At 52.9% G+C, this 13,187-nt stretch overlaps 1 protein-coding gene across 4 annotated transcripts; it reads left to right on the plus strand.

Annotated features, from left to right (window-relative positions):
* The first annotated feature begins 3,514 nt into the window (after positions 1-3,514).
* On the plus strand, positions 3,515-12,107 carry LOC100483686 (histone H1.8). Of its 4 annotated transcripts, XM_019801834.2 has the most exons (5): positions 3,515-3,634; positions 8,172-8,431; positions 10,181-10,544; positions 11,361-11,422; positions 11,771-12,107. In XM_019801834.2, exons 1-5 carry the CDS (start codon positions 3,535-3,537, stop codon positions 12,017-12,019), a joined length of 1,035 nt encoding a protein of 344 aa, XP_019657393.2. In that variant the 5' UTR covers positions 3,515-3,534; the 3' UTR covers positions 12,020-12,107. The 4 variants fall into 4 exon arrangements, with proteins under 4 accessions (XP_019657393.2, XP_034513138.1, XP_034513136.1 ...); XM_034657247.1 differs by lacking the exons at positions 3,515-3,634; positions 8,172-8,431 and adding an exon at positions 9,126-9,149; XM_034657245.1 differs by lacking the exons at positions 3,515-3,634; positions 8,172-8,431 and adding an exon at positions 9,156-9,179.
* The last annotated feature ends 1,080 nt before the right edge of the window (positions 12,108-13,187 follow it).

Here is a 13,187-nt window from a genome sequence, read left to right on the forward strand (position 1 = left end):
GCCCTGATGCTACAGGGGCTCAAGTTACACAAAACAGACATCACAGCTTCTAAAAGTCTAGAACCGAAATCTTCAGACCTATGAGAGAGGTCACATGTAGGAGGCCCCCACTCAGTGTTCGAAGATGGTAAAACTGTTGTCAGCAGGACTTAAATCCCATACTGGCCTCAGTAGGAATCACATAAGTACACAGAGCAGCCCTTCCTCTCTCTAGCAGTCTGAGCCTTACAGTTATCATTTTCCTGTAAAAAGGCAATCCTCTAGAAGAATTTTTAGATCTGCAGCGCATTTTAGAACTTCTTCCCTCCAAATGCAAAACTCTATCCTGGCACAGCCAGGGAGCAGGGTTTCATCTGAAGCTTGTGGGAATGTTTGTATCTCTGAGTCTTTCTCTATTTCTCAATTCTTGGAAATTCCCCACAATGTGATCAAAATTGCTGCCCCTGTTTCTGCCAGCACCATGTGCCTCTTTGCCTCATCTTGCCTCCTGCTCTAACATGGTTCCTGCAGATGGATCTCAGACCTCCCTCCGCTCAGCCAGGCTGGGCTCTGGCACTGGGGTTCCACAGCAATGGGTGCTGAGCGCCTACTGTATGCCAGGCGCTGTGCTAGGCACCTGGGATACCACCAGGAACAAGACAGAAACAGCCCTGCTCACCCCCCAACCCGTGCCCTCCAGAGCTCAGGGGCTAGTGTGGGAGAGCTGTACCTCAGGGTGCTGGAGGTCCCAGGGCCTGCTGGAACCAGGGGAGGGGATCCTAACCTCCAAGGGGTCAGGGAGGGCTTTTCTGAGCTACACTGAGGCCAAAAGGATGAATGGGAAACAATCCAGAAAAGGTAGATGGGGGTGAAGAAAGGCAGACTGTATCAGCTAGCTTATGCTGCATGACAAACAGCCCCCAAACCTCATGGCTTAAAACAACACACCATGTGTTGTTGCTTGTGACTCTGTGGGTCAGCCAGGTGGTTCTGCTGATCTGAATTCAGCCTGGTTAATCTCTGCTGGGCTCATTAAGGCATCTGTAGTCAACTGGTTGTTTAGCTGGTGGGCCAGCTATGGGCTGGGTGACAGGGGTGACTAAGCTGTGTGCCTCTGAGCAGGCTAGCCAGGGCTTGTTCACGTGGGATTGGGACTGGCATGGGATCACTTCCACCATATTCTGTCGGTCAAAGCAAGTCACAAGCCCAGCTGAGATTTAAGGAGTGTGAGAAGAGCTGCAGAGTTCCATGCACATGGACGTGGATATGGGCAGGGATGAGAAACTGGGGCCATTTCTGCATCCATCTAACACACACACACACAAGAAACACAAAGGAGAAAGGCCAGCTCTTGACATTCTTTCCATTCCAAGAGCCACAGTGGGTGGACTGCGGGGTTCCAGGGGGAAAGGGGCCCCATAAGCCAGACTCAAGAGGTCAAGCTTCCACCTATGGGTAGTGGGGAGCTATGAAGGGTGCTAGGCCGGGGAGTGGTATCTAATTTCACTTTAGAACACCTTGATGGCCTCCACCTCCCTCAATCCAGACATCTGGTCATGGAGAGTCCCCTGGAAAAATCCCAATGATAAGGAGACCACAGGGAGAAGAAGGCAAGTCTGTTTCAAACCTGTCCCCTCCAAATGCTACACCCTCCTCAGAGGTAACCACTGCTATTACCTTGGTGTAAATCCTTTCAGACCTTCTTCTGTGCCTTCACTTACACACACACACACACACACACACAGTCATACGCTCACACACACATTCTCTCTCCTTAGAAGCAGGGGCAGGAGAGCATATTCCACAGACACATTCTAGTTCATTTTCATTTTTAAAAATTATTTATCTATCATCTAGATATCTATCTATCTATTTATTTATTTAAAGTAGGCTCCACCCCAACATGGGCCTCGAACTCATGACCCCAAGATCAAGAGGCGCGTGCTCCACTGCCGGAGCCGGCCAGGCGCCCTTCTGGCTCACTCATTTTCCCTGCCATGTACTACTCTACCATGGGAACAGACCATGGTTTACTTGTCCATTTTCCTCCTGGTGGGTATTTCGGTTGTTTTGAACTTTTGCTGAGACTGCAGTGAGCATCCTTCTCTCTCAGTTTCTCCCAGACGTGTCCCCGGAGTGCCACGGGCGGGACGTGGCTTGAATCTAGCTTTGGTGTACTAGGCGTCACCGCACTGCTTTCCAGAACGACTACCAGCTTTCCCTCCCAGCAGCTGTGTGTTTCTCGCCGCACTGGCCGCCCAGCGTTGATCGATATCCAAACACCTGTCACACTAGCGGGCGTGGAAAACCCCCTCACGCTCTTATCAATTCACCGCATCGTTTCAAATGGCTGCATGGTATTCTGTACTTAGGGAGTATTTCAGCAGAGCCTGGAAGGACTCATCCGGAAGTTAGTTCTCTCTTTTTTTTGTCTTTTCCAGATAATGCATCAATTGTTTCTTTTCTGACTAACGCGCTTCTAGGGCGGAGAAGTGGAGTTGCTGAGTTCAAGGGAATACCTTTCCAAAGCAGGCTGCACGCCACGCACACCCATGAGGGAGGCACGGAGGGCTGGCTCCCCGCAGTCTTGCCTACACTGTCCTCGATTGTAGTCAGTTTGGTGGGAAAATAGGATCTTATCACTGTTTCAGTGTGCATTTTCCTGAATGCGAAGGAGGTCAAGAATATTTTCTTGTATTTGTCAGGCTTTCTGGTGAATTGCCTTATTCATACTCTTTGTCCTTTTTACCAATTTATGGACACTTTTGCTAGGCAATTTTATTTGAAAATTGCTCATTAGGGGTGACTGGATGGTTCAGTCAGTTAAGCATCTGACTTCAGCTCAGGTTATGATCTCAGGGTCCTGGGATTGAGCCCCGTGCTGGGCTCCCTGCTCAGTGGGGAACCCGCTTCTCTCTCTCCCTCTGCCCCCTCATGCCCTCTCTCTCTCAAATAAATAAAATCTTAAAAAATAATAATAAATAATAAAACTTGTTCATTCAGCCCTTAAAATTTTTTTCTTACAAAACAAAACAAAAAGAGGGCGCAGGTTGATCTGGGGGTGACTGCTCCAGGCAAACCCACCAGTCGGCCTTCAACTGCCACTTCTTGAAAAAACAAGGTCGGCGGTGGCCTGGGAGCGGGGGTGGCATTGGGGCAAGTGGGATTGGAGGCCTCGGTGGCCACTTCCACACCCCAGGTGTGCCCAGTTCCCCATCAGCATCTCCAGGCCCTGTGGGGGCAGAGGGCGCCGGAGGGCCCGTCGTCTCAGCTCCCATCGTTTTGCCACGGGCCTGAGACCCAGAGAAGTCAATGGACTCACTCAAGGTCACATAGAAGTGGGTGGCCAAGCTGGGGTGTCAGCACCCAAGGCAGGGCTGCAGTGCCCCTTCCCAGCCCTCCCGCCCCAATCAGCAACTCAGAGCCTCCCAGCCCAATCAGGGGCTAATTGGAGCGGAGGGGCTGGGCCGCTGATATATAAGAGAAGCGAGCAGGCCTGCAGGTCTCGTGCCTCGGGAGGGGGTCTGATCTTCAGCGTCTGCGTCTGCCTATGCTATGGCTCCTGGGAGCATTGCCTCCAGCGACATCTCGACCTCCTCAACCTCCTTCCCCTCCACAGTGGGGGCATCCGGAGTGTCTGGGTCTGAAGAGCCAGGTAGGTAAAGGAGGCAGCTCCTTGCGAGCCCGTTCCCTGGGTGTCCTGGACCCTCTTCGTGCCACCAAGCCTCCTCTCCCAGCCCGGCCCCAGCACCTATCCTAGAGGCCGCGGAGTTCACATGCTCATTTGGCAGAAGAGCTGATGCCCGAGGTAGCAGGGGCCCTCTGGTCTGGGGGCTGAGGCTTCCCCAGCTCAGGGGAAGAGGGCAGAGCGGGCCTCCCCAGCTGGAGCCCATTTCCTTTTGGGGGAGGGCTGGCGGTCACGCTGCAGCTGCAGGGCAGCTCCTTGGAGGAACAGGAGCGAAGGAAATGATGGCTCAGCCTTGCATTTAGGGCTGCATCCCCATTGGCCATCTACAAACAATGCCTCAGGGTTTCTCTGGATATAGATAGTTTCGTTCCCTCCAGGAGCTCCCAGTCTGATGGGCAAGACTTCCTCATTAATAGATGTCATTTCATAATGTGACATGTGCTTTGACGTCGGGAATGCAGAGGGCTGTAGGAGCCCAGAGGAATTGCTAACCCACTCTGGGAGGTCAAGGAAGGCTTCCTGGAGGAGGTGACCCCTGAAGGAGGGTTAAGTCTCACCCAGGAGAAAGAAGGTGAGGCAGGGGAATTGTCCTGAGTAAAGGCTCCTTCAGAGGAAAGGTTGGATTGGGCTCCAGATGCTTTGGAGCCTGGGACAGAGTTGCTCCCCCTGGCTTGAGAAGTCAGGGCAGGTGTCCAAATCATGGTGCTGTGTGGGCCTTGAAGGATGAGTGAGAGCTACCCGAGTAACCACGGGGACAAAGGCCACCCAGGCAAGGGAAGAGCGTGGGCGGAGGTCCAGGGGTGAGGAGGTTGGGGAAGCATCTGGGGAGTCACAGGCCCTCCTCTGGCTAGGGGCAGAGTGGCGTGGCAGGAGGAGGGGAGGGGCAGGACCTGCCACCCTGAGCCTCCAAGGCTTCAGCCAGGGCCTTGGACCCTTACACTGACAGCAGTGGGGAGGGGAGGGAGGGGAGGTGCAGTGGGAAGAAGGCTGGTGTCCTCAGAATGGTGGAGGGAGAAGTCCATGAAGAAGGGGTGGGAGTCAAGGTCCAGGGTGTCCTCCAGGTTCTTGCTTCGGTGTCCAGGTAAGTGTGGTGGGGGCCATTTCTGGGAGAGAGAGGATGGAGGACAAGTTTGGGGGAGCTGTGAGTTCTGTTCTGGTCATCCCGGGATCTAGCCAGCATTGAATAATGCAGAATGAGGAACTGAATTCAGCTGTAGGGACTGGGGAGGGAGGAGATTTGGGGTGACTCTCTGGGACAAGGACTGACTTGGGGGAGGCAGGGGAGGGGTTAGAACTGTCCATGCAGGCCAGGCCGGAGGACACTGCAGCTGGGAGGGTGCAAACTTCCTTGGAGACCCCATCCCCACTGTACAGATGGGAAGACTAAGGCCCAGAGAGGAGAGTGAAACCCCCAAGGTCCTGGTTGTGGCTTGGATGGTGAATGGATTCCACCCATTCACAAGCTTTGGCCCAAAATGAATATTCCCAGACACTGGGCTCTTCCTGGCCAGGAGGAAGCAGTAGTTAAACTGGATTAGGTCTCTACAGTTTGCTTTTTTGTTTTCTACTTTAAAATGTGTTTTAGAATTACATATATATATTTTAGCCAATCAATTCCTTTTTAAAAGTCTTTAATTTTTACAAATCGATCAGAAGACAACATTTCTCATCACCACATTCAAATCAGGTTTCCTATATAAACCACTTTTATGCAGCTTACAGTGAGTAACAGCTTTTCTCCCCTTGATCCGATTTTCTTTTGCAACTTAAAAGAAAACAGATAATTGAGATATCTCAATAATTCACATCAATTCACCCATGTAAAGGGTACAGTGGCTGTTCGTATATTCACAGCTGTGTACCCATCTCCACAGCCAATTTTAGAATATTTTCATCCCCTTAAAAAGAAAACCTGTAGCCCTTTCAGTCACTCCCCTCCCCACCCACGATCCCCAGCCCCTGGCCACTACTGACTACTTTCTGCCTATGATTAGCTCATTTGGGATATTTCATATAAATGGCATCCTACAATATGTGACTTTTCACGACTGGCTTTTTGCACTGAGCATGTTTTCAAGCATGTTTTCTTTTTGCTGGATGATATTCCATTTTATGGTTCATATCATGTTCTGTTTATTCAATTCATTAGTTTATGGACATTTGGGTTTCTACTTTTGGCTATTATAAACAATGTTGCCATGAACATTTGTGTACAAATCTTCATTTGAACATATGTTTTCATTTCTCTTGGATATACATACCTAGGAGCAGGCTTCTTTTGTAACTTCTTATGTATGAAAATTTCCAAATGTGTGCAAAAATAGAGTGACCCCCCACTCCCTTCCCTGTGCAGCTGTCATCCAGCTTCAACACTTATCAGCTCTTGGTTAATCTTATTTCACCTACGGTGTTATTTTAAAGCAAATGCCAGGCTTATCATTTCACCTATAAAAAGTCCAGCATTTATCTTTGTTTCTTATTTTTTTAAATTAATTAATTTATTTTTAGAGAGAGGAGCGGGGTGAGGGGGCAGGGGGATGGGAGGGAGGAGGGGCAGAGGGAGGGAGGGAGAGAGAGAGAGAGAGAGAGAGAGAGAGAGAGAGAGAATCTTAAGCAGGCTCCATGCCCAGCCCAGAGCTCGAGGCAGGGCTTGATCTCACAACCCTGAGATCATGACCTGAGCTGAAATCAAGAGTCAGACGCTTAACTGACTAAGCTACCCAGGCACCCCGTCTTTGATTTTTAAAACTATTTTTAATGATATACAGTATTAACTTTAGGTGTGCAATAGAGTGATACATTATTTGTATACATTATGAAATGCTTACCATGATTAAATGTAGTTACCCTCTTTGTAAGTGAAATCAAACTGTCTTTCTGTCTGACTTCTTTCACTTAGCATAATACCTTCTAGGTCTATCCCGTGTTGCTGCAAATGACAAGATTAGGGCTGACTAATATTCCACCGGATCCACATACCATGCCTTCTTTATCCATTCATCTATTCGTGGACACCAGTTGCTTCCGTATCTTGACTATTGCAATAATGCTGCAATGAACATAGGGATGCTTGTATCTTTCTGAGCTAGTGCTTTTGTTTTCTTCAGACAAATATGTAAAGTAGGTTCCATGCCCAGCATGGAGCCCCACACAGGGCTTGAACTCACAACCCTGAGATCAAGAGTCAGACGCTTAACCTGGCTGAGCCACGCAGGCACCCCTATTTCTTCTTACTATTAGCCGTTCTGACAGGTGCGAGGTGCTGTCTCATTGTGGTTGTGATTTGCATTTCCCTGATGATTGGTGATGTCGAACCACTTTTCATGTGCCTGGTGGCCATCTGTGTCATTGGAGAAATGTCTAGTCAAATCCTCTGCCTGTTTTTTAATCAGATTGGTTTTCTTGTTATTGAGTTTAGGAGTTCTTTATATATTTTGGATATTAACCCCTTATGGGCTATATCATTTGCAAGTATCTTCTCCCATCCAGTAGGTTGCCTTTTCATTTTGTGAGGATTTCCTTTGCTATACAAAGTGTTTCAGTTTGATATGATCCCGATAGTTTATTTTTGCTTCTGTTGCCCTCAGTATTTATCTTTAAAAGAAAAGAGCCTCTTACAATGTAATTGCAATACAATCAGCAAACCCGAAAAAATATCACCCTTAATATCATCAAATACTTCCAATGTTCATATTTATCTGGTTGCCTTCCTCCCACCCCAGTTGGCTCATTTAAATCCCATTCTGGGGGCGCCTGGGTGGCTCAGTCGTTAAGTGGCTGCCTTCGGCTCAGGGCGTGATCCCGGTGTTCTGGGATCGAGCCCCACATCGGGCTCCTCCGCTGGGAGCCTGCTTCTTCCTCTCCCACTCCCCCTGCTTGTGTTCCCTCTCTCGCTGGCTGTCTCTATCTCTGTCGCATAAATAAATAAAATCTTAAATAAATAAATAAATCCCATTCTGAGTTTGAGCAAAGGATCCCAAATTGCATTTGGTTGAAAGGGCTCTGCAGTCTCTTCATCCCCAGGCCCCCTTCCCACTTCTTCTTTTCCTCCTTGTTTATTTGTAGAAGAGGCCGGGCTGTGTGTCCTGGAGAGCTCCTCACAGTCTGCATTTTGCTGATTTCCTCCCTGTGGCCCTCTGGCCGAGCCCCTGGGTTTCCTGCAAACTGGTAGTTAGATTTAGACAACTGACCTGATGAATTCTGTTTTCTAAAAGGACTCTAATTCTTTCAGTGACTCTCTACGGAGCGCCCCGTGTGGGCCCAGCCCTGGGCCGGGACATGGGAGATGGTGGCCAGACAAGCCACACGCCCCACCCTGCCCTCGGGCTGCTCACAGGCCGCCTGCGGTGCTACAGACCCGGGGTGCATCCGAACCCCCCCATCCCCTGCCCGCCCGCCGTGGGGCCTGGCCGGTGCCCGGCGGCTGCTTTGCCGGGCGTGTTTGTGGCCAGTCGGGCCGGCGGGTGGTGGGGGCTCCGGGTGACATCCTGCTGTCCCCCCGCAGGCCCCAGCCGCCCCACCGTCCGCGGGCCGCGCCGCCACCCCCCCGTGCTGCGCATGGTTCTGGAGGCGCTGCAGGCGGGAGAGCAGCGCCGGGGCACGTCCGTGGCGGCCATCAAGGTTTACATCCTGCAGAAGTACCCAGCGGTGGATGTCCTCCGCCTCAAGTACCTGCTGAAGCAGGCCCTGGCCACCGGCATGCACCGCGGCCTCCTCGTCAGGCCCACCAACTCCAGGGCCAGGGGGGCCACTGGCAGCTTCAAAGTGAGCCTGCTGGGGCTGCAGAGTGGGGTGCGGGGAGGCCACGGGGTGGGAGGGACTGGGCCCCGGAGTTTGAGCTTCAGTCCCTGCTCCGCCCTCCCTCCCCCGGGCTGTTCCCCTGCCAGAGACCTCGCTTCCCCCTCCCCCTGCTTCTCTCTTTGTCTTCCTTGTGCCTTCTTGGAGATACCCCCTCTTCCAGGAAGGGTAGTGGTGGGACCTTGAGGGCCTTCTCAGTTCCCCCGCTGTGTCGACCTTCTTCCCTGTCACGTGTGTCCACTGACCAGAGACCATCTCAGCCGTGTTCAGTCTGAGTCCTTAGTGCCCACAGCACCCACCTGGAATTCCCCATCACGGACAAGGCACACCCAACCATGGGCTCTAGAAGGCCACAGTTGGCTTTGCTCCCCTCGTTCTCTGGCTCTAAACCCCAGGTCTCCAGACCAGGGCTGGCGCCTCCCTGAGCCACCCCTATCCTCATTTTTCAGAGGGGAGGGTCCTGGAGGGGAGCCGTCCAGGGACAGCTAGCACTGTCATGGCCAGCTGCCACCAGGGAAACCTCAGGGACCCAGACACTGGGTCTGTCTTGTCATTGCTGGGCCCCAGCATGTGGCAGTTGCTCTGACAGTTACCATAGAACACTGGAACTTTCTCAACCTACCATGTTCCAGTCCCTGTGGTAACCAGGTGGCTGAGGACAGCAAGTTGCTCGTAGAACTCCCAGGTGAGGGTCAGAGCTTAGACACAAGCTATGGCAAGTCCAGGTGCATAGGGTGGGGTGACAGAGAGCAAGGGTGGTGAGCATGACTGGGTTAGGGTGCAGGACCTGAGGGCCTGTCAGGAAAGTGGGCCCATCAGGAAAGGCTGAGGGGAGGGGAGGGGAGGTGGGGAAGGGAGCCCGGAGTGTCATGGGGTTAGGAATGTGTGTGTGCTAGGAGAGGGGGTTGTTTCTGGGTTTGATGGTAATGGGGAGCCATGATATTTTGGGGGCAGAGGGAGCAAGCAACATCACTAGAGGCAGGCTCTAGAAGGATGAGACCACCTGTTTGCCAGGGGCCCTCCCATCCCCCTGCCTCTCACCCACTCCCTGATGGCCCCATAGTAAAGATGGGAAGACTGAGGCCAGTGGGAGAAGACTTGGCTGAGTTGCACAGAAAGCTGTGAACTCTTAGCTGTCTGACTTGGAAGGTCCACCCAAGAGGCAAAAAGGAGAAAGGGAGACTCAGGGAGGCATCGAGGTGTGAGGCCTGAGGTGGGGGAGCGGGGCCTGGGTGGGAGGAGGAGCGGAAGTCAGAGCCACCACGCATGTGAAGGTGTGTGGGGTGGGAGGTCCAAGGAGATGTGTGGATTAGCATCTCAGAGGACTGGGGTCAGGACTCCTAGTGTGTGCTGGGCAATTTAGTCTCAGGAGCCTGGCTTTGAGATTTCCAGGCTTGGGGGGTTGGAGGGGTGCCTTTGCCCTCCTGACAGCCACCTGCACAGGAGGTAAGAGAACCTAGGGCATGTCTAGGAGACTCAGGTCCCCCAGCTCCTCAATGGCAACACCCCTCCCTCGAAGAGCAATACGGGGATAGAACGTGTCTTTGGGATCAGGCATTTAAGAGGTGGTCCTACATCTGCTCCCCATGCCATTGACCACCTTCTTCGCCCCCTCTTTTGGAAGGAGGCCTTCCTCTCTGAGCTTGTGTAGGGTGTAGGGGTGTGAGACCCTGAGAACTTCTACTCTCAATTCCACCCCATTCTATCCTCCACCAGTTGGTTCCCAAGCATAAAAGGAAAGTCCAACCCAGGAAGACATCCACCATGACAGCCCCCAGGAAGCCCAGTGAGGCCAAGGAGAAGGTCCCCAAGAAACCAAGGGAGGCAAAGAAGGACCCTCCCAACCCAGGCGAGGTGAAAAGGGGACCCAGGAAGCCACGAGAAGTGAGGACGGCTCCTCCCAAACCAGGTGCAGCCAAGGAGAAGGCTCCCAAGAAAGGCAGCCAGACCAAAGACCAAGAGACAAGAGTGAATGAGGCCAGGAAGGCCTCCCGACAGCCAGACAAGGCCACACGCGCCCCTCCCAGTGCTACCGGACCCAGTGGGAAGTCAAAGGTCAAAGTCAGAAGGAAGAGCCAAGGTAGGCGTGTGAGTGGGGTGAGAAGAGGGCCTGGGACAGGGGTTTGTGGCAGCCACTGGATATGAGGTGGGAGGGAGGGAGAGGCCTGCTCTGGGGAGGGGGTCCTTATCTAGTAATTGTGTCTGAGTGCTTGGCTTGACCTGGAGAGTTGGAGAACTCATGGTAGCTTGGGGAGGGGGGTAGGTTTAGGGAAGGGGAAACCCAGAGAGTAGAAGAGCCTCACTCATTTGAGAGGAGTCAAGGGAAGCTTCCTGGAGGAGGTATCCCAAGGAGGACAACAGCCTGTGCAACGGCCCAGAGGCATGAAGAAGGTAGAGGTTTTGAGGAAGTGCAAATAGTTCTGTGTGTAGTGTGGCAAGTAGAAGGGGCAGCCTGGGGAGGGCAGCTGGGAGTCTGGACTAGATCTGGAGAACAATGGAGAGCCGTGGAAGGACTTTGAACAGGGGACAGCTAGGGTACAAGGTATTTTTTTAAATGTATCACAGCTGCCATGTGGAAGACAGGCTAAAGACTAGAGACTAATAAACCAGTTAGGGGTCTTTGTGCGGTGAACATGAAGCAAGGGGGCCTCTGCCTGGTGCCTCGCTCAGGGTGAGAGATGGTCTTCCACCACCCAGTTAATCCCCCAGCCATCCCATGAGAGAGATGCTGTTATCTCCAGTTTGCAGACCCAGGCTCAGAGTGGCCAATTGCCTTGCCCAGGTCACACAGCCTGTAAGTGTCAGAGTGAGGACTGGGGCCCCTGAACCTTTCTGCCCACCAGCAGCTCCTCCTGAAAGGGCTCCTGCCCACAGGCTCTCCCCCACCCTTTGACAGGTGGTGAGGCCCACAGGAAGACAAAAGCTGGGAGTCGGAGTGCAAAATCCACGGTCCCTAAGGTAGGCCCTGCGTGACTGACTTCCCTGGTCTGGATCTCCATGCCGAGCAGGCCACAGCTCCGGTGTCCCACACCCAGCCCCTGGGAGGGTCTGTGGAGAAGGGGGTAGTTTGCTTTTGTACAAAGCACGGTTCACTTCTGTGTGCCCCTCCAGTGCTCTGAGGGTCCTCAGCCCCATTCCACATGTAAGACCCAGGCTTAGAGAGGTGGGGTCCCTGGCCCAAAGCCACCTAGATTCCCCCCACTCCTTGGAGCCCACTGGGATTTCAGCCCTATCCTTGTGGGCTCCAAGCTATGTGTCCAACCCTGCCCCACTCTGTCCTCTTGCTCCCGGTTTGCTTTCTTATAGGGCAAGAATGGTGCTGCTTCTCCAGCCAAAAAGAAGGAAAACCATGTCCCTAAAGAGTTCGTTGCCTATGCAGCCAAGAAGGGGCCCAAAGCCAAGGCGGCTGCTCCTGCCAGGGGTGGCGGGTCTAAGACGGTGCCTGAACCCCTGGCCAGGAAGACAGAGGCCCCCAAGGGCCCGAAGAAGCCAGGCATGCCCACCAAAGCCTCATCGTCCAAACTGGCCAGTAGGAAGGCGGAGGCTGGAAGCTAGAGCTGGGGTGGAGACACGGAGATCCTGCCCAAGTTTTTATTCCCCAACAAACCATCACTCTATTTATTTCTTTGTAACCTATTTATCAATAAAGGCTTTTTTTCCCTCACAAATCCATGTGGGTGGAGGCTGAGGTCCAAGTATTTTGGCCATCTGTGGCTCAGGCCCAGATAGGGATTCCTTCCCTGGCGGAAACAGGTTGTACAATGTAAAGGGCTGTTTCAGGGGTCCATGGCATGTAGGGGCCTGTGGAGGCACAGGAGGGGTGTTAAACCCAGCCTGAGATCTGGGACTGCTTCCTGGAGGAGGTGGCTTTTGGTCTTAAAGGATAAGCAGGAGACAGCTGAGGGGGGAAGGGCATTACAGGCAGAAGGCCCAGCATGTGAGGTGGGGTTGGATGGTGTGATGGAAGGGGAGGGGGTCTGTGGCTCTGGGAGGAGCATGGGGGATAGGGGAGGGGAGGGGATGGGGTGGACGAGGGAAGGTAGACAGTAGGGGGTGTGGGGAGGGTTATAGGCCGGGGAGAGACTAAGGTGGTTAGTGTGTGTTTAGAAAAAGCCCTCTGGCTACGGAGGGGACCATCCAACAACTAGTTACTGAGAGGGCCCTGCTCTAATCCACAGAAGGAGGAGAAAGTGCAAAGGCCCTGGGTAGAAACCTGCTTGACAGGCTCAGAGAGCCTCAAGGAGATCCATGGGGCTGAAGACCAGTGAGGAGGGGCAGTAGTGGGAGATGAGGCCCAGGGTGCTTTAAAAATCTCTGTGACCCTCTTCCCATGGAAAGGTGCAGGCCCTGCCCCTTACCTCTGGGATCTGCGATTGCTTAAACAGTAGAATACAGTGGAAAGGACATTATGACAGTCTCTGGGCCCAGACCTTAAGGGACTGGCTGCTTCTACTCCTTGTGTATCCTGGTTTTTTTTTGTTTTTGTTTTGACACTTGCTCTTAGAACTCCACAGGCATGCTGTGGGAAAGCCCAAGCAGCCACAGGAAAGGAACAGAGGCACCCCGATTTTCAGCCCCAGCTGCAATCCCTGACCAATTTACCAGCCAGAGGAGTGCGCCGGAAACGGAACTTTTAGCTGTAGCTGAACTGCCACGGCTGACACCACGTGGAACAGGGACAAGCTTCCGCTGCCGAACCCTGTCCCAATCGTGGATGCACGAG

The sequence above is a fragment of the Ailuropoda melanoleuca genome, chromosome 4 (assembly GCF_002007445.2).
Source record: "Ailuropoda melanoleuca isolate Jingjing chromosome 4, ASM200744v2, whole genome shotgun sequence".
Classification (NCBI taxonomy): Eukaryota; Metazoa; Chordata; class Mammalia; order Carnivora; family Ursidae; genus Ailuropoda; species Ailuropoda melanoleuca.

What these genes read in the sequence shown, in the direction of transcription:
- LOC100483686 (XM_019801834.2), top strand. Translation starts at nt 3,535, where the DNA reads ATGGCTCCTGGGAGCATTGCCTCCAGCGACATCTCGACCTCCTCAACC. An exon ending in GTCTGGGTCTGAAGAGCCAG is followed by an intron (nt 3,635 to 8,171) that starts GTAGGTAAAGGA and finishes GTCCCCCCGCAG; the next exon opens with GCCCCAGCCGCCCCACCGTC. An exon ending in GGGCCACTGGCAGCTTCAAA is followed by an intron (nt 8,432 to 10,180) that starts GTGAGCCTGCTG and finishes ATCCTCCACCAG; the next exon opens with TTGGTTCCCAAGCATAAAAG.